The following is a 20,400-nucleotide window of genomic DNA, read 5'->3' as shown; positions in this document are numbered from 1 at the left end:
GGGCCTGTTTCCACACTGTATCAATCTGTGACTCTGTCTATGACTCCACAAATTTAAATACAAGAATATTTTTCACGCATTTTTATTTTACCCTGAAAAGGTTTAAAACCGCACAGTATTCAACGCTATCCCAATCGCGCCATATTCTTGCTCCTAATGATCCGTGCTAGCAACACAAGCCAGACCATCCACTTTTGAGAAATAATTAGCAAATATGCATCATAATAGCAAAGGGGGAAAGAAATCCCATGTTCAAAGCCAATTTAAACTACTTGATGTGGCTAGTTTTAACATATTTAAAATGCAGAGACTATTTTCAGTCTCTGTTAACATAACCATTCTGGTGATGGCTGTCTCCATGACTAGGCTTACTCCTTTCATGTTTCTCTTACTGCACCACACGTAGCAATAAACACACAATCATCTATCTCCATCGCTTAGGGGGTTCACACCATCTGAACTTGATATCATTTAGTTCAGTTTAGTTTAGATATACAGCATGGAAACGGGCCCTTCGGCCCACCTAGTCCGTGCCGACCAACAATCACCCCGTACACTAGTTCTATCCTACACTCTAGGGGCGGTAATTTACAGGAGCCAATTAACCTACACAACTGGACAATTTGTTTTGTTTAGTTTAGTGTAGAGATAAAGTGTGGAAACAGGCCCTTCGGCCCACTGAGTCTGTGCTGGCCAGCTGATCACCCATTACACTAGCACGATCTGACACACCAGGGATTATTTACAATTTTTACCAAAGCCAATTAACCTACAAACCTGTACGTCTTTGGAGTGGGGGTGGAAAGCCCACGAGTTTTCTCCGGCTGCTCGCGTTTCCGCCCGCAGTTCAAAGACGTACAGGTTTGTAGGCTAATTGGCTTTGGTAAAAAATGTAAATTGTGCCTAGTTTGTAGGATAGTGCTAGTGTATGTGGTGATCAGCGGGTCGGCACAGACTCGGTGGGCCGAAGGGCCTGTGTCCGTGCTGTATCTCGAGACGAAACTAAACTAAACTAAAGTACTGAGGTATCGTGAAAAGCTTTTTTTTATATGGTCTCTAATCAAGTCGGGTAATACACTTCACTTATAGTTACAAGGCCTTCTAAACAGCGACCACAGCAAAACAATCTTGTTCATAATGTAATCCATCTACCACTTTAATTAACAACTCCTTCTCCATCAAAGCACCGTGTGCACTATTTCCAGAATGTGCTGGAACAATCCACCAAAGACTCTTCATCAGCCCCCCGCCCCCCGAATCCCCGATCTCCAGCAGTGTGAAAGACAAGGGCAGTACATTGAACAGAGAACAGTGCATCACAGGAACAGCCCCTTCATCCCACAATGTCCACACTGAACATCACACCAAGCACAACTAATCTCCTCCGCCTGCATGCGATCCATATCCATATCCCTCCATTTCCTGTCCCTATCTAAAAGCATCTTCAATCCAGAGAATTGTGAATTTGTGGAATTCTCTGTCACAGAGGGCAGTGGAGGCCAATTCACTGGATTAATTTAAAAGAGAGTTAGATAGAGCTCTAGGGGCTAGTGGAATCAAGGGATATGGGGAGAAGGCAGGCACGGGTTAACGATTGTGGATGATCAGCCATGATCACAATGCATGGTGCTGGCTCGCAAGGCCAAATGGCCTCCTCCTGCATCTATTTTCTAAATCCCACTGTCATACCTACCTGCACCACCACCCCTGGCAGCATGTTCCAGACGCCCACCACTCTCCCACTTTCTGTGTAAAAGGCGTGTCCCACACATGCCCCACTTTGCCCCACTTTCCTGAAAGCAATGTTCTCCAGTCCTTGACACTTCCAGCATGGGGAAAATTGTCCAACCTCTCCTTATAGCTCAAACCTTCTAATTCAGGCAGCGTTCTGGTAAACCTACACTCTTTCCATAACCTCTACACTGTTCCTGTAATCGGGCGTTCAGAACTGCACACATTACTCTAAATGCGGCCTAACCAAAGTGGTATAAAGCTGCAACATGACTGTCCTGGCTTTCTGCTGTGGTGCACAGAAATTAATTTCTCAAATGCCTCTCCACGTCTCTCGCCATCTGAACCTGATATAATTTAGCTTAGTTTAGTTGAGAGATACAGAGTGGAAACAGGCCCTTCGGCCCAGTGTGTCCGCACCGGCCAGCGATTACCCCCGTACACGAACACTGTCCTACACACACTGGGGACAATTTACAACCTTTTACCGAAGCCAATTATTCCACAAGCCCGTATGTCTTTGAAATGTGGGAGGAAACCGGAGCACCCGGAGAAAACCCACGCAGTCACGGGGAGAACTCCGTACAAACAGGCGGCACGGTGGCACAGCGGTAGAGTTGCTGCCTTACAGCGAATGCAGCGCCGGAGACTCAGGTTCGATCCTGACTACGGGCGCTGTCTGTACGGAGTTTGTATGTTCTCCCCGTGACCTGCGTGGGTTTTCTCCGAGATCTTCGATTTCCTCCCATTCCCCAAAGACGTACAGGTATGTAGGATAATTGACTGAGTAAATGTAAAAATTGTCCCTAGTGTGTGTAGGATAGTGTTAATGTGCGGGGATCGCTGGGCGGCGCGGACTCGGTGGGCCGAAGGGCCTGTTTCCGCGCTGTATCTCTAAATCTAAAATCAAACGGCACCCGTAGTCAGAATCGAACCCGGGTCTCCGGCGCAATAAGGCAGCAACTCTACCGCTGCGCCACCGTGCTGCCCAATGTACTGCAATTCCCAGTTTAACAGCACTGTGGAAGGTTGTTCAGGGATAATGTTGGCTGTGACATCTCATGGCCCTGGGTAACAAAGGATGTCAATTCTGATAACAGATCATTGACCTGAAACTTTAACTTTGTTTCTCTTTCTGAGGATCTGCTTAGTCTGGCGGAGTTTTTCCAATATTTATTGTAAATGTATCAACTTTCTTCCTGTCAATATTTAGTGCATTTTGATAGCTAGTTAATGCTGGCCTCATTCGTCTTACAAGAACCCATAGAATAAATCTAGCACCACATCCACTGCCCTAAAGCTGCTCCACAAATGCTCAAATCTAACAACAACATACAAATATTAAAAGTAAATCCCTGGAACATTATAATCTGAAGGTAAAACCTGATGGGAATCCAGCTGCTAAATATTATCCTGTGTTCTCTAGAAATAACATTTATGTGGACATCAGGAACTGGGGCTGCTTCACCAAGCCACTTGAGTCACTGCCATCCCTTGCCTGGGATCGACCCTCCAACGGATTTCACCATCGATGAGCTCGCAGTCTCGGGTAGAGGGCGATGTCGGGAAGCTCCAAAGTCGCAAGAGGTTCGACCGGCCCCGACCCGGGGTCTGATCGCCATGCGCGGGGGAGCTGAGATCCCCCCGATGCAGAGGGGCCGACCGCCGGCTAAGGGAGCCAAGATCGTCCCGTCAATGGAAGGCTCGAGGCCCTCAACCGCGAGAGAACAAAGAAGGAAAGAGGTCAAACTTTTTTTTCACCTTCCATCACAGTGAGGAATGTGGAGGAGTCACAGTGGGGGATGTTTATGTTAAAATGTATTTTGGTGCATTTTGTTGCTTATTATTGATATGACTGTTGGGCAAATCAAATTCCTCGTATGTTGCAAAACATACTTGGCTAATAAAGTATGATTATGATTAGAGTCATAGAGCTCAGAAACAGGCCGTTTGGCCCAACTCATCCATGCTGACCAAGATGTCCCATTTATGCTAGTCCCATATGCCTGCATTTGGTCCATATATCTCTCTAAACCTTTCCAATCCAAGTATCTGTTCAAGTGTCTTTTAAACGCCGTTATCGTACCTGCCTAAGCCACCTTTCAGAATAAAATAATAAAATAGATTTCAGAATAAAAGGACGTGCGTTTAAAAAGGAGGTGAGGAGGAATTTCTTTAGTCAGAGGGTGGTGAATCTGTGGAATTCATTGCCAAGGATGCTCTGGGGACCGTCAATGGGCAGTTTTAAAGCAGGTTCTTGATTAGTCAGAGTGTCAAAAGTTATGGGGAGAAGGCAGGAGAATGGGGTTGAGAGGGAAAGATAGATCAGGCATGGTTGAATGGCAGAGGAGACTCGATGGGCCGAATGGCCTAATTCTGCTCCTATAATTTGTGAACCCCCTCTGGCAGCTCTTTCCATATACCCACCACCCTCTGGGTGGATAAGTTGGCCTTCAGGTTCCTATTAAATCTTGCCCCTCTCACCTTAAACCCGTGTCCTCTGGCTGAGTCTGAAAGAAGGGTCCTGACCCGAAACGTCACCCATTCCTTCTATCCAGGGATGCTGCCTGTCCCGCTGAGTTACTCCAGCGTTTTGTGACTGCCCTCTGTTTCTTGATTCCCTTCCCTTGACTTTGTAAAAAGACAGTGTGCATTTGGCGAAACTGTTCCTATTCTTTTGGCTTCTTCCAAGTGAGGAGAGGAATGAAAAAGGGAGGCTATAATTAAAGAAAAAGGACTAAACTCTTGAAAAAACCTTGCACCTGACAAGATGAAAGAAAAGAAAATAATGTAGATTGCCACCCTCATGCTCAGTAGTTAAATGCCAGCCTGTTTACGTCTGGTTATCAAGATTGCAAGATACATAACAGGTGTTCTTGTGGTTATAGATATTCTCACTGCGAGATGTTGCCTTCCCATCTCGACCACAGTCTCAGCGTCTATTTGTTTAACCCTCCAAACAAAACAAAATCAGATAACATTTATCTCAGTTCTGTTTGCTCTCGCCCCACACAAGATATTCAAGCTTTCCTTGAACTTCGGAAAAAGTGGTTCTCATAAACGGCAGCAGCGCTTTAGAAGAAAAACCACACCACTGAATGGCTTCAGGTCGCATCTGCTCTGAATCCAACCCAACCCATTTCCACCGCCCACCCCACAGCTCACAGAGTTAGTGAATGAAGCTGCCTCGGTGAATCTAGGCGCTATGTCATAAATCAAAGCGTTCTCTGCTGGTCAATAGTGGTTTGTTTGTCACATCTGTAACGGCACAGTGGAATTTGTTTTGCAGATACTACGCAAGAAGGGCGCCGCCAGTTTTGGCGGACTTGGTCCAAGGTCCGGTCGGCCCGCGTGCTCGATGTACTGGAGCCGTTCCCGCCGACCCTCTCCTCTCCCCTCCTCGCCTCGCTCGGCCATCTTTGTGCCCCGGGGGAGGGGGGGGGAGCTCCTCCTGCAGCCGACCTTGATGGCACTGGAGGCATTACCCAGGTTCACCCTCCCACCGGCCCTTGCTCATCGCGTCCAACGCGTCCAGCTCCCTCCCGGTTACGCCGACTGACGAGCCCTCGGGCGGGTTCCCGGTCCCACCGACCGACGAGCCTTCAAGCAAGTTACCGGTCCTGCCGACTGAAGAGCCCTCGGCCCAGGGTAGGGGAAATTGAGAACCAGAGGACATAGGTTTGCCCAGGGTAGGGGAAATCGAGAACCAGAGGACATAAGTTTAAGGTGAGGGGGGCTAATTAGATAGGAACCTTTCATACAAAGGGTGGTGGGTGTATGGAACAAGCTGCCGGAGGAGATAGTTGAGGCAGGGACGACCGCAACATTTCGACACGTATATGGATAGGACAGGTTTAGAGGGATGTATGGGCCAAATGCTGGCAGGTGGGACCATTGTAGGTGGGACATGTTGGTTGGTGTGGGCAAGTTGGGCCGATGGGTCTGGGTTTTTTTTACACTGTATGACTCTAATACTATGGTGTGGAATTCAGAGTGCACTTTATGCATCTTTATGAAATCTGAAACGATCATTTTTATTTGAAATTGGTTGTTCCACTGGCACAACCAATTAAAAAAAAATCAAGAACATTTACAATAACCTTGAAAAAGCTGAGAGCGACGAAACAAAAAAAAAAAGTTAATATCTTACATGGTTGAAGTTCTGGTCAGAGTCTATTAAATTTACGATTCATCAGCAAAGTAGGAAGAAAATATGCCATGCCTATTAGGTTTGGTTACTGTGATTTCATTAGTTATAAAGGCAAAGAAAAATCCTCTTAATGCCTCAGTTGTTGAGTGCGTGTCAACGCATTAAGTTAATTAGGATATTAACTGTGTTAACTGCTAATTTAAATTGTGAAAAGCACTGTGGAGGCTTACAGCTTGTCTTAAAGATAGCCACAAAAAGCTGCAGTAACTCAGCGGGTCGGGCAGCATCTCCGGAGAGAAGGAATAGGTGACGTTTCGGGTCGAGACCCTTCTTCAGACTTGTCCCGAAATGTCACCCATTCCTTTTTACCAAAGATGCTGCCCGACCCGCTGAGTTGCTCCAGCTTTTTTTGTGTCCATCTACGGTTTAAACTATCACCTGCAGTTCCTTCCCACAGCTTATCTTAGTTCATGACGAGACTGCATCTCGGAGACCATACGGACCTGATAACCACTCATAGATTTCGGGTCATGCTAGGTTTAGTGATTCCAGTCGCTGCAGTTTCATCCGATGTGAGTGTTTTGGCACAGATAAGTGGAGAGCAATTGGCCAGTTTGCATCTGAAGAAGGGATTCCCGACACGAAACGTTTCTCCAGAGATGCTGCCTGGCCCGTTGAGTTACTCCGGCACTTTGTGTCTATCTTTGGTATATACCAGCATCTGCAGTTCCATCGTTTCTGCACCTCTACCCTTTGCTGCAGTCCACTTTAGCTCTCAGCTTAAATAGCCCTACAGCCAATACCTAGATTAATAGGTTTAGGTTTAAGTTTGAGTTTAGTATTGTCATGTGTAAGCCGTTCTGAACAAAGATACTAGAGGAACAAGATAGACCACTCGACCCTAAAAACCATAGTATGTCACGGCGCCATTTTAGTAGGCAGAAACTTGCAGAAACATTTAAAAACAAAAATCTGTGAATTGATAGATGAGATATATTCTGCATTTTATTGATATCATCACACATACTGTTCCCCCAAAACGCTGATCACACTGCGAGAGGCATAGTGAACGGCGGGTTTTGCCTACTAAAATGGCGGACGTTACGCTCTTTTGCGTACTACCCTTGAGTATAGGCAATTTCAACAGAGAGGTCCATCTTGTTCCTCTAGTATCTTTGGTTCTGTCCTGGCAACATCCTTGTGAATATTTCCTGCATCCCAGAGTACTTAAGGAGGTGGCTCTAGAAATAGTGGAAGCATTGGAGATCATTTTTCAATGTTCTATAGATTCAGGATCAGTTCCTGTGGATTGGAGGATAGCAAATGTTATCCCACTTTTTAAGAAAGGAGGGAGAGAGAAAACGGGTAATTATAGACCAGTTAGTCTGACATCAGTGGTGGGGAAGATGCTGGAGTCAATTATAAAAGACGAAATTGCTGAGCATTTGGATAGCAGTAACGGGATCGTTCCGAGTCAGCATGGATTTACGAAGGGGAAATCATGCTTGACAAATCTACTGGAATTTTTTGAGGATGTAACTAGGAAAATTGACAAGGGAGAGTCAGTGGATGTGGTGTACCTCGACTTTCAGAAAGCCTTCGACAAGGTCCCACATAGGAGATTAGTGGGCAAAATTAGGGCACATGGTATTGGGGGTAGGGTACTGACATGGATAGAAAATTGGTTGACAGACAGAAAGCAAAGAGTGGGGATAAATGGGTCCCTTTCGGAATGGCAGGCAGTGACCAGTGGGGTACCGCAAGGTTCGGTGCTGGGACCCCAGCTATTTACGATATACATTAATGACTTAGACGAAGGGATTAAAAGTACCATTAGCAAATTTGCAGATGATACTAAGTTGGGGGGTAGTGTGAATTGTGAGGAAGATGCAATAAGGCTGCAGGGTGACTTGGACAGGTTGTGTGAGTGGGCGGATACATGGCAGATGCAGTTTAATGTAGATAAGTGTGAGGTTATTCACTTTGGAAGAAAGAATAGAAAGGCAGATTATTATCTGAATGGTGTCAAGTTAGGAGGAGGGGGAGTTCAACGAGATCTGGGTGTCCTAGTGCATCAGTCAATGAAAGGAAGCATGCAGGTACAGCTGGCAGTGAAGAAAGCCAATGGAATGTTGGCCTTCGTAACAAGAGGAGTTGAGTATAGGAGCAAAGAGGTCCTTCTACAGTTGTACCGGGCCCTGGTGAGACCGCACCTGGAGTACTGTGTGCAGTTTTGGTCTCCAAATTTGAGGAAGGATATTCTTGCTATGGAGGGCGTGCAGCGTAGGTTCACTAGGTTAATTCCCGGAATGGCGGGACTGTCGTATGTTGAAAGGCTGGAGCGATTGGGCTTGTATACACTGGAATTTAGAAGGATGAGGGGGGATCTTATTGAAACATATAAGATAATTAGGGGATTGGACACATTAGAGGCAGATAACATGTTCCCAATGTTGGGGGAGTCCAGAACAAGGGGCCACAGTTTAAGAATAAGGGGTAGGCCATTTAGAACGGAGATGAGGAAGAACTTTTTCAGTCAGAGGGTGGTGAAGGTGTGGAATTCTCTGCCTCAGAAGGCAGTGGAGGCCAGTTCGTTGGATGCTTTCAAGAGAGAGCTGGATAGAGCTCTTAAGGATAGCGGAGTGAGTGGGTATGGGGAGAAGGCAGGAACGGGGTACTGATTGAGAGTGATCAGCCATGATCGCATTGAATGGCGGTGCTGGCTCGAAGGGCTGAATGGCCTACTCCTGCACCTATTGTCTATTGTCCAGCTTAATGACATCCTTCCCACAGCCAGGTGAACTGCACCTCACACAAGGCTCCACCTGTGGTCTCATTAATGTTTAGTTTAGGGATACAGCACGGAACTAGGCCCTTCCATCCACCGAGTCCCTGCCGACCAACAATCCCCGAACACTAATGCTATCCGACACACATGAGGGACAATTTACAATTTTACCAAGCCAATTAACCGACAAACCTGCACGTCTTTGAAGTGTGGGAGGAAACCGGAGATCCCGGAGAAAAACCCACGCAGGTCACAGGGAGAACGTACAAACTCCGTACAGACAGCACCTGTGGTCAGGATGGTCTCTGGCGCTGTAAGGCAGCAACTCTACAACTGCGCCACCGTGCTGCCCTGTCTTATACAATGTAACATCGCATCCGAACTCTTGCAATCAATGCCTGTATGAACGAAGGCATGTGTGCCAAACGCCTGTCTATCTATGACACCCCTTTCAAGGAACTAAGTACTTGTATCCCTACGTCTCCACCTCTCTGCAAGATTCTTCAGGACACTGCTATTTACTGTGTGACTTCTGCTCTGTAACAAATGCAACACCTAGTGCTTGTCCAAGTTAAAATTTGATCTGCCATTCCGTGACCCACCTTCCCAGATGCTGTTTTAATTTAGATTTTAATTTAGACTTTAGAGATATAGCGTGGAAACAGATCCTTCGGCCCACCAGCGGGTCATCCAGTACACCATCACTATCCTATGCACTGGGGACAGTTTTACAATTCACAGAAGTCAATTAACCTCCAAACCTGAATGTGTATTTGGAGTGTGAGAGGACATTGGAGCACCCGGACGGAGAAAACCCACGGGGAGAACGTACAAACTCCGTACAGACAGCGCCCGTAGTCAGGATCGAACCCGGGTCTCTGGCACTCTGGCACTGGCACTCTGGCACACTGAACTTTTTTTTCTCTCTCGTTTATCATATTGTTTACAGTGTACGATGTTTACATATTCTGTTGTGCTGCAGCAAGTAAGAGCTTCATTGTTGTATCTGGGACATAGGACGATAAAACAATCTTGACGCTCGACTACATTGGTTTGCTACGCCTTGTTTGTATACAAGTCATGGAAGGCTCTCAGCTGCTTATAAATAACCAAAGCATGCGTGGGTGGGTGAGTTTCCTGCAGTAACTATGATGAAACGCCAACACAATCCCTATTTAACTATCAATCGTTCAATATGTCCAGTTTCATGGTCCTCCTGGAAACTCTGTGGACCGCCAACAATATCATGCTGGGAAATAAGGAAGCATTCTCCTTCACGGTTAATACGAATCTTGCTGGGTTATCAATAGACAATAGACAATAGGTGCAGGAGGAGGCCATTCGGCCCTTCGAGCCAGCACCGCCATTCAATGTGATCATGGCTGATCATTCTCAATCAGTACCCCGTTCCTGCCTTCTCCCCATACATATCATATCATATATCTACAGCCGGAAACAGGCCTTTTCGGCCCTCCAAGTCCGTGCCGCCCAGTGATCCCCGTACATTAACACTATCCTACACCCACTAGGGACAATTTTTACATTTACCCAGCCAATTAACTTACATACCCCTGACTCCGCTATCCTTAAGGGCTCTATCTAGCTCTCTCTTGAATGCATTCAGAGAATTGGCCTCCACTGCCTTCTGAGGCAGAGAATTCCACAGATTCACAACTCTCTGACTGAAAAAGTTTTTCCTCATCTCAGTTCTAAATGGCCTACCCCTTATTCTTAAACTGTGGCCCCTGGTTCTGGACTCCCCCAACATTGGGAACATGTTTCCTGCCTCTAACGTGTCCAACCCCTTAATAATCTTATACGTTTCGATAAGATCTCCTCTCATTCTTCTAAATTCCGGTGTATACAAGCCTAGTCGCTCCAGTCTTTCAACATATGAAAGTCCCGCCATTCCGGGAATTAACCTAGTAAACCTTCGCTGCACGCCCTCAATAGCAATTGAGCCGTAGAACTTCTTGCTTAGGTTTAGCTTTAAGTTTACCGTCGTCCCGTGTACCGAGGTACATTGTTTTGCATGCTGTCCAAACAGATCAGAAATAGCATACAGAATTACATAATCAAGTCCAGCTCAAGTAGAATAGATGGAGCAAAGGGGAAGATTGAGTGTAGATCACAGTTCTCAGCAGTGTCGTGCATTAGTTCCAATGTCTGCGATGGGACAGAGGTGAATCGGACGGTACCCCAGCTTATAAAGGTTCAGAAGGCTGATAGCAGAGGAGAAGAAGCCGTACCTGAGGCTGGTGGTACGCTCTCTCAAGCTTCTGTGTCTTCTGCCGGAGGGGGGCACGGAGAAGAAGGAATAACTAAGGAAGGGCAAGTGTTTGGTTGCGTTGGCTGACTCTCCGAGTCAGCGTGACGTGTAGATGCAGACAATGGTGGGAAGCATGGACCGAGTGATGGACTGGGCTATATCTACAACGTCTAGAAACATAGAAAATAGGGGCAGGAGGAGGCCATTCGGCCCTTCGAGCCGGCACCGCCATTCAATATGATCATGGCTGATCATCCAAAATCAGTACCCCATTCCTGCTTTTTCCCCCATATCCCTTGATTCCGTTAGCTCTAAGAGCTAAATCTAACTCTCTCTTGAAAGGATGGTTCAGTTGCCTGCTAACAGCTGGGAAGAAACTGTCCCTGAATCTGAAGGTGTGCGTTTCCACACTTCGGTAAAACATAGAAACATAGAAAATAGGTGCAGGAGGAGGCCATTTGGCCCTTCGAGCCAGCACCGCCATTCATTGTGATTTATGGTTGCTCATCTACAATCAGCAACCCGTGCCTGCCTTCTCCCCATATCCCTTGATTCCGCTAGCCCCTAGAGCTCCATCCCGTGAATTGGCCTCTACTGCCTTCTGCGGCAGAGAATTCCACAAATTCACAACTCTCTGGGTGAAAAAGTTTTTTTCTCATCTCAGCTTTAAATGGCCTCCCCTTTAGTCTTAGACTGAGCCCCCTGGATTACCTGGCTTCAATCTAACCCCGGCCTGCATCGGGTGCGAGAGTCTATTGAGCGGAGACGACAGAGAAACATGGAGGATGACCGAGATGCAGGTGGGTGGAACATTTCAACAAGCAGCCCGTAAAAGAAAAGCTTCTTTTCCCACATAGTCATGTATCCTGCTTTCTCCCCATAATCCCGTGAATCTGTTAGCCCGAATCTAACTCCTACTAATCTGCAATTTCGTATCCCTCAACCTACAAAATGTTTGGTTGAAAGGAACCAAGATGGCTGCCGTTGACCTCCTCAGTAGTTTGACATAGGAATTTTATTGGTCACAGAACTCTTCTGGAACAGTTTGTAGATTTCTTGAGCGGAGTTGTGTACTTTTAATGGGCTCCAATTTAATGTTTTGCAACATGAGTCTTTAATCGAGTTCTCTGCTTGAAGAAATAAGAATATAATTGTTTGCAGATTTAATATGTTTTCAATCTATATTAAACAAGAGTTGAAGTTAGACTAGTAGCCCCAGCATGGGGCAAAACAAAAATTAACCCCTTCAATAGTAGGGTTTGGCTAATTGCAATCTTCTATATGATATATATTTTAGTTGCTTGTCTTTTGAAGTTGGACGATTCAAGCAGTATAAATGTTTCAGCACTAATTACAGAGAATGAGTTTGTGCGGTACAGGATCTCGGTATAGCTTTTCCATCTTGTTTGGTTAGGTTTAGTTTAGTTTAGCTTGGTTTAGTTTATCGTCATGTGTGCTGAGGTACAGTGAAGAGCTTTTGTTGCGTGCTAACCAGTCAACCAAAAGATAATACACGATTGCAATCAAGCCATTCACAGTGTACAGATACATGATAAACGGAATAAAGTGAGTTATATATAGCTCTTAGGGCTAAAGGAATCAAGGGCTATTAAGGGGTAGGTCATTTAGAACTGAGATGAGGGAAAAAAAATTCAGTCAGAGTTGTAAATCTGTGGAATTCTCTGCCTCAGAAGGCAGTGGAGGCCAATTCTCTGAATGCATTCAAGAGAGAGCTAGATAGAGCTCTTAAGGATAGCGGAGTCAGGGGGCATGGGGAGAAGGCAGGAATGGAGTACTGATTGAGAATGATCAGCCATGATCACATTGAATGGCGGTGCTGGCTCAAACGGCCGAATGGTCTCCTCCTGCACCCATTGTCTATTGTCTATTGATATGGGGAAAAAGCAGGAACAGGGTACCGATTTTGGATGATCAGCCATGAAGGGCGGCACGGTAGCGCAGCGGTAGAGTTGCTGCTTTACAGCGAATGCAGCGCCGGAGACTCAGGTTCGATCCTGACTACGGGTGCTGCACTGTAAGGAGTTTGTACGTTCTCCCCGTGACCTGCGTGGGTTTTCTCCGAGATCTTCGGTTTCCTCCCACACTCCAAAGACGTACAGGTATGTAGGTTAATTGGCTGGGTAAATGTAAAAATTGTCCCTAGTGGGTGTAGGATAGTGTTAATGTACGGGGATCGCTGGGCGGCACGGACTTGGAGGGCCGAAAAGGCCTGTTTCCGGCTGTATATATATGATATGATATGATGATATGATTATATTGGCTCAAAGGGCTAAATGGCCTACTCCTGCACCTATTTTCCTATGTTCCTACGAATAACGTTTCGTGCAAGATTAAAGCCAGTCAAGTCCAATCAAAGATAGTCCGAGGGCCTCCAATGAGGTGGATAGTAGTTCAGGACTGCTCTCTAATTGAGGTATGATGAGTCAGTTGCCTGACAACAGCTGGGACAAAATTGTCCCTGAATCTGGAGGTGTGCGTTTTCACACTTCTATACTTTTTGCCGGATGGGAGAGGGGAGAAGAGGGAGTGGCCAGGGTGCGACTCGTCCTTGATTATGCTGCTGGCCTTGCCGAGGCAGCGTGAGATAATAAATTGAGTCAATGGAAAGTTAGGTTGATTTGTGTGATGGTCTGGGCTGCGTCCACAATTCGCTGCAATTGGTTTCGATTTTTTATTGTCACGTGTCGGTACACCGGGCAATAAAATAATCTAAACTGATGATCAAGGAAAGGTGGCCACAATTGTCCATTGTTGGCTTCCCCCTAGCCCATTGTGGACATTGGACTTTGTCTAAGGAACTGGTGCACTACAATGCTGAGAACTATATTCTGCACTCTGTACCTTCTCCTTTGCTCAACCTGTTGTACTCGAGTTTGATTTGATTATATTTATGCGTAGTATATCTGATTTGTTTGGATAAGATGCCAAACCTTGGTGAAAAGCTTCATTTTGCATCTTATCCAAACAGATCATCAGTGCTGGCTCTGATTTGTTCTTTTCATTCGTTTGTTTTTTATACCTATTCACACCTCTAGTTCCCCTCTATCCTGACTGAAGAAGGGTCTCGACTTGACACGTCACCAATTCCTCCTCTCCAGAGATGCTGCCTAACCCGCTGAGTTACTCCAGCATTTTGCGTCTATCTTCGGTGTAAACCAGCATCTGCAGTTCCTTACCACCCATGGGGTGGGGCTCAATTGGACAGTACCCTAGCTCTTGGAAGGACCGTTCAGAAGCCTGATAAAGAAAGGAAGATATGTGAGAAGGAACTGCAGATAGACACAGAAAGCTGGAGTAACCTAATGGGTCTGGCAACATCTATGAAGAAAAGGAATAGGTGACATTTCAAGTCAAAACCGAAACTAGTCTGAAGAAAGGTCTCGACCCGAAACATCACCTATTCCTTTTCTCCAGAGATGCTGCCCCTCAGTCTGAAGAAGGGTCTCACCCGAAGTGTCGTCCATTCCTTTTTCACCAGAGATGCTGCCTGTCCCGCTGAGTTACTCTAGAATGTTGTGTCTACCTTCGATGTAAACCAGCATCTGCAGTTCCTTTCTTCACATTTTGATATGTACTGTGGGTCGGTGTAGTCAGCTTAAATTATTGAATGGATATTAAATAATACTCAATAACTATATTTCTTGCATTGCTCAAATGGCTATTTAAAAAAATGCTGGTATGATAATAACGTGGCCTTTTGTGCACTGTAGAATTTGAGAATTCAAAGCAATCTGAACTAAACTGCTTTAGTTCACCAATTCAGCTGCTGGTGACTTTAAAGGAACAGGTCTGGTCTGCCTGGATTCAATCCAGCAGGTCCGTCAACCACAACGACCAAGGTATTGTCAGCTTGTTGGACAAGAGTGGAAAAATGTCTCTTTACAAGTGAATTATTGGAACACATTCAATTCAGATCAAGCCCTGCTATTCCGAACTACAACCTGCCCTCGCGTTGAATGAGAAAACGTCGCACGTCTCCGTCTGCAGATTATACACCATCTCTACAGTTACAGGCAAAAAACAAAAACACTGTGATTTCCCCCCACCCTCGCCATGTTTTAATCTATCAGACCATTTTGTTCAGCATCCAATCTCAGTGGAAGCATTTGGAGGTGTGCCGAATAAAAATAAGATACTTTCTGTGAATTTGTGCGGGGCACTTGCAAATCAACACGGATCATTGCTCTGCCCCTTGGCTTAGCTGTAAGGATTCACAGCCAATGGACACGAGGTCAGAGAAACCATGGGTTAGAGGCAAGGATCGCTTATACAGGTAACAGGAAATGCCAGATTTAGCTTAGTTTCGCTTATTTATTGTCACCTCTACCACGGTACAGCGAAAAAGGTTTTGTTGCGTGCTAACCAGTCAGCAGAAAGACAATACGTGATTACAATCGAGCCGCAGATATATGGTAAAGGGAATAATGTGAATAACGTTTAATGCAAGATAAAGCCAGTCAAGTCCGATCAAAGACAGTCCGAGAGTCTCCAGTGAGGTAGATAGTAATTCAGGACTGCACACCAGTTGTTCAGTTGCCTGATAACAGCTAGGAAGAAGTTGTCCCTGAATCTGGTGGTATGTGAATCTGAACATTGCATCAATGTATCTATCTATACCTGTGGATGTACCAGAGAATGGCTCGATTGCAATCATATATAGTCTTTCCGCTGACTGGTTAGCAAGCAACAAAATCTTTTCACTGTACCTCAGTACACGTGACAATAAACTAAACTAAACTATAAACCTAACTGGACACTTCTGCAATATTACTTTATAAAATATCTCCGTGCAAAGAACAAAATAGATTTTAAATCATTTTTGTTCTTTCTTAACAAACATTTTCTGGTCAGCTACTGCTCTTTTTCCTCAGCACCAACAAGCCTTAAAGCCTCAAATGCTACAAAACAAACTATAATGTTTCCATGTGTTGGAAGGAACTGTAGATGCTCAAGTTGAGATGTTCAAACTAATTTTTAATACATATACATTCCTAGCATTTTAAATTGGCAGACTCACGGGTAAATATAGTTACCGTGAGGAATGGAAATATTATAGATAGACACAAAATGCTGGAGTAATTCAACGGGACAGGCAGCATCTCTGGAGAGAAGGAATGGGTGACGTTTCGGGTTGAGACACTTCTTCAGACTGAAGAAAGGTCTCGACCCGAAACATCGCCGATTCCTTCTGTCCAGAGATGCTGCCTGACCCGCTGAGTTACTCCAGCATTTTGAGTCTATCTATAATATTTCCATTCCTCACAGTAACTATATTTACCCGTGAGTCTGCCAATTTAAAATGCTAGGAATGTATATGTATTAAAAATTAGTTTGAACATCTCAACTTAATTTCTCTCTGGATTCTACAAAGGCAAACTAACACAGGGGACTGAAACACCTGCAGAAAATCTGTAATGTTGTACATTGATACATATACTCTCTTTTCTCTCCCCCTTCTTCAGTCTGAAGAAGGGTCTCGACCCAAAACGTCACCCATTCCTTCTCTCCAGAGATGCTGCCTGTCCCGCTGAGTTACTCCAGCATTTTGTGCCTATCTTCGGTGTAAACCAGCATCTGCAGTTCCTTCCTACCCAGATATTTGCTAAACTTTACAATAAAGAACTTACGACCCAAAAGAACGATAACTGCTTTTATTTCTACTTGGCAGCTACTATTATTTGCTGAATGGAGATTAAATGCATACTGTGATAGTTATTTGTTATTTAATAGCTAGTTAATGCAGCAGAATTGAAACAAAACCTAATTGTGCACACTTTGATCGAAGTCACTTTTCACAAAAATAGATTTGTATCTCCTTTCTGTTGTACGGGCAGACACGTGGGCTAACGGATAGTTTTTTTTTCCACTCTCAAGTTTTGAGCGTATATGTGTGCCTTCTGATGTTTGTGTTCTTCAGAACACAGGAAGTCTTGTTGTTAATGTTCTGTTTTAACTCCCCTAATCTTTTGGTAGTCACAGGAATTCCAGCAAATCTCAGATGGCCAATTTTTTTTTCAAATACCTTTTCAACCTCAGTCATATGACGCTGAAGCAAAAGCATAATATTAAACTAACAAAGATATGGTTGTGTTATATGTAGCCCCGATTACAGTAACATTAGCTCTGTGCTACGCACAAAGTTTAAACATGCGATTTAGGTGAAAACAATTTAAATTCACAATTCTGCTTGACCGACCTTGCCTTTTAACCCCATTATATCCTTCTGGTGTTTGCAAATTTATCAGACTTCTTTGTTGCTTTCTGATGAATATATTCCACCTTAGTTTTTTTTTTCTCTCTCTGTGACTGCATCTCCCAACATCTCATGGGTTTTATTTTAAAGTGCAATCATTTTCCTTGCTTATCTACCAAAGTTTATTTTGGAGTTGGAACTAATTTCATTCAAGGTTAATTGTGATCATAAACACTGGATGTAAAGCATTGGCCGCAGCCAAGTTTGGCTCAAGAATGTGAAGATTGGCAGGGAAAAGTACGGTCCAACGCAATGTTCAAGGCTTAAACAAAAAGAACCACCATTTTATCTTTGTTGACATGGGCTCCAGCTGTACAATCACAGCCCGGAGAAAAACTCTGCAGATGCAAATAAACACATTGCACAAAAAAAAACGTCACTTTACATGTTGTGTTATTTCCCACAGATATTTCTGTTGAAGTTGTCTTGCTATTGTGTGGAAACTAGTTTTGTAGAGATACTGAGACTGATCGTGTGAGAGGATTGAACTAAAAGCACACCATGTACACTTTGAATTGCCGGCTCCCAATAATAATAATAATAATAACAATAATAATAATGTCTTTTTTATTCCTTTGACCTCAGGAGCTCACCAAAAATCACTTCCCCGCGTAACAACATTCATCTTTGAATTAAAAAAAGCAGTTTAAAACGTACAAATCAGAACTAGGCAGAGGTAAAAGAAAGTCAAATGCTCTTCCCAGTTTTCCCAGTTTATGGAAGAGACACTGACCACTTGAACGTGGCGACTCCTTGAATGAGATTTCCGACAGCTCATATCATTCAGTACGAAATGAACAGTGTGCCTAATTCACGGAAACTCTGAGCCTGTAAGTACTTATTAAAGAGTAATGCCATTTTTTTGCTCTGACAGTGCCTGTGTTGTGTTACTAAGCCAACAACAAAGATAGTGTCTCAATCTAATTCCACCCCCCCCCCCACCCCCCGTCCCACCCATCACCCCTCTAGCCCTCAAGCAAACGTCTTTATGAAGAGGTTTCCATTCAACTCTGCTGCAAGGGGGGAAGGAAAATACCACCACTCTAAGCACATTGCACAACAGTGCGAGGCGCTGAACGCAGCAGCAGCAGCAGCAGCAGGCTGCTGTGGGTGTTTGACTGTTTAGATGGAAATGAAAATGCTCCACCGAGCATTGGTCTTGATAAAGCAAAGTTTTTGTTTAGAAATAAAATGAGAGAAAAAAAAAACGAGGGAAAGCTGACTAGTTGAGAGTTGGGTCTGTGGTACCTGTTCTTGCCTTGCAAGTTTGCAGGCAGGCACAACAGTGCTTTCAATCAAGTGGAAGAGACAGAGACGGGGAGGAGGTAAGACAGGGTCCAATTAGACCTACGCCTTAAAACATAACAAAGGCGGTCTTTTGTTTAACGCAGCGATCACCTGAAAAAAAAAAAAAACATTCGGAAAAACTAGAGTCTTTCCAGAAAGTGACTTCCTCGGAGTCAAAATGCGTTGTTTCTTGTCCAGAAATTTGCAGCATTATTCACGGTTGCGTGATTTAAAATTTGACACATCGAAGAAGAAGGACTGGTGGGATATTACTTTGAAATGCAAATCACAGTCGGGCAACATAAATACAGTAAATTTCAACACCATACAATCTGAACTGGGTACAGATTATTTAATTGCAATTTTTATGCTGTGTTCTATGTGCACGATATTGTGCCTACTATTTAACTTATCATTTAAAATTGCAGAAAACCACTCTCGATTTTTCCAATTGTGTTTACATTTCACTATAGTTGGACATTAAGAAACAATTGGTTACACTTCTCCTTTAAAAACAAGTACCGTGTTCCAGATTTCTTAGCACCAGAAAACGCTGCATTACACGAGATTAATAATACAATAGAATTATTTTTTAAACAGATCTCCAACCAAAGTCGCAAACGATGTATAAATAATGCCTGGTTTGCTCTGGGTTGTATTTTAATGCAAGTCCCTCCACAGAAGTAAACGGCTTTTCACGGAAAGGCTCCTTGCTAAGATAGACACAGAATGCTGGAGAGTAACGCAGCGGGACAGGCAGCTTCTTTGGAGAAAAGGAATAGGTGACGTTTCAGGTCGAGACCCTTCTGCCCGAATCCTGAAACGTCACCCATTCCTTTTCTCCACAGATGCTGCCTGACCCGCTGAGTTACTCCAGCATTTTGTGTCCATCTTGGGTGTAAACCAGCATCTACAGTTTCTTGCCAGACACAAACTTACTTCCCACCCCGCATCGTCGGCATGTTCTCATTCGGGTAAATTGGGGCGGTTAGTGTTATTTCACAAGTATTGACAGACCAATGAGCCAAAATCAAATGTCATCTCCTCCCCCTGCCCCTCCCCATCCCCATCCCGACCACTCAAATAAACAAAAACACAGTGGCCAACTTGCAGTGCACAATGACAAATCTCATCTCTGGCACTATGTCCTTTAACACCAGCCCAGCACTACACATAAACCCAGCACTTATATTCAATCTTCACCAGGAACAAGTAGACCACCACAAGTGATGTCGGGTTTTTTAAAATTAAATCCTATTCTTACTGACTTGAAATTTGTCAGAAGACACTAATATCTGGGCAATATTCCGTATGTGTGATCGAAAAAGTCTACGTCACTTTCTGAAATAAAGCATCAACAGTCGTAGAAAAGATCAGATTGAACGTAACATCAGGATGAAGTTTAACCTCGACAACGTGACTAATTCCACCCTCCTCCCCACTCCCATCCCAACATGTAAAGCAACACATCATGAAAGGTACAAGCCCCAATGTCCAATGTAGCTGGCACTTACAGTGGGAGAGAGGGGTCCATTGGCGAGGTAAGGATCCTGGAGCATCAGGAAGTGGGGGTAGCCTGAGTAGGATGTCCCTTTGAACATACCTCCATCTTGATGCTGCTTTGAAACTGTGTGGGGGAGAAAGGGAGAGAGAGAGAGAGAGAGAGAACAAGGAAAGTTTTACTGGTTTATGTTTAGCTTTATTATTGTCACCTGTACCGAGGTACAGTCAAATGCTTTGTTTTGCATGCATTTTGTAAAGTTTAGTTCAGGGATACAGTGCGGAAACAGGCCCTTTGGCCCACCGAGTCCGCACCGACCAGCGATCCCCGCACATTAACGCTACCCTACGCACACTAGGGACAATTTACAATTACACCAAGCCAATTAACCTACAAACCT

General features: G+C 44.6%; 1 protein-coding gene across 2 annotated transcripts in view; it reads right to left on the bottom strand.

Annotated features, from left to right (window-relative positions):
• Window positions 1-20,121, bottom strand: part of LOC144600033 (lymphoid enhancer-binding factor 1-like) — a 182,697-nt gene extending 162,576 nt beyond the window's left edge. For both annotated transcript variants that reach the window (XM_078411374.1, XM_078411376.1), the window contains exon 1: window positions 20,014-20,121. In XM_078411374.1, coding sequence (XP_078267500.1) covers window positions 20,014-20,100 — 87 coding nt within the window. In that variant the 5' untranslated portion in view covers window positions 20,101-20,121. The remainder of the gene's footprint in view (window positions 1-20,013) is intronic.
• Window positions 20,122-20,400: the final 279 nt, after the last annotated feature.

The sequence above is a fragment of the Rhinoraja longicauda genome, chromosome 14 (genome assembly GCF_053455715.1).
Source record: "Rhinoraja longicauda isolate Sanriku21f chromosome 14, sRhiLon1.1, whole genome shotgun sequence".
In the NCBI taxonomy this organism is placed as follows: Eukaryota; Metazoa; Chordata; class Chondrichthyes; order Rajiformes; family Arhynchobatidae; genus Rhinoraja; species Rhinoraja longicauda.
Note: the sequence above shows the minus strand (reverse complement) of the source record. Positions and strands in the feature narration are given on the sequence as shown.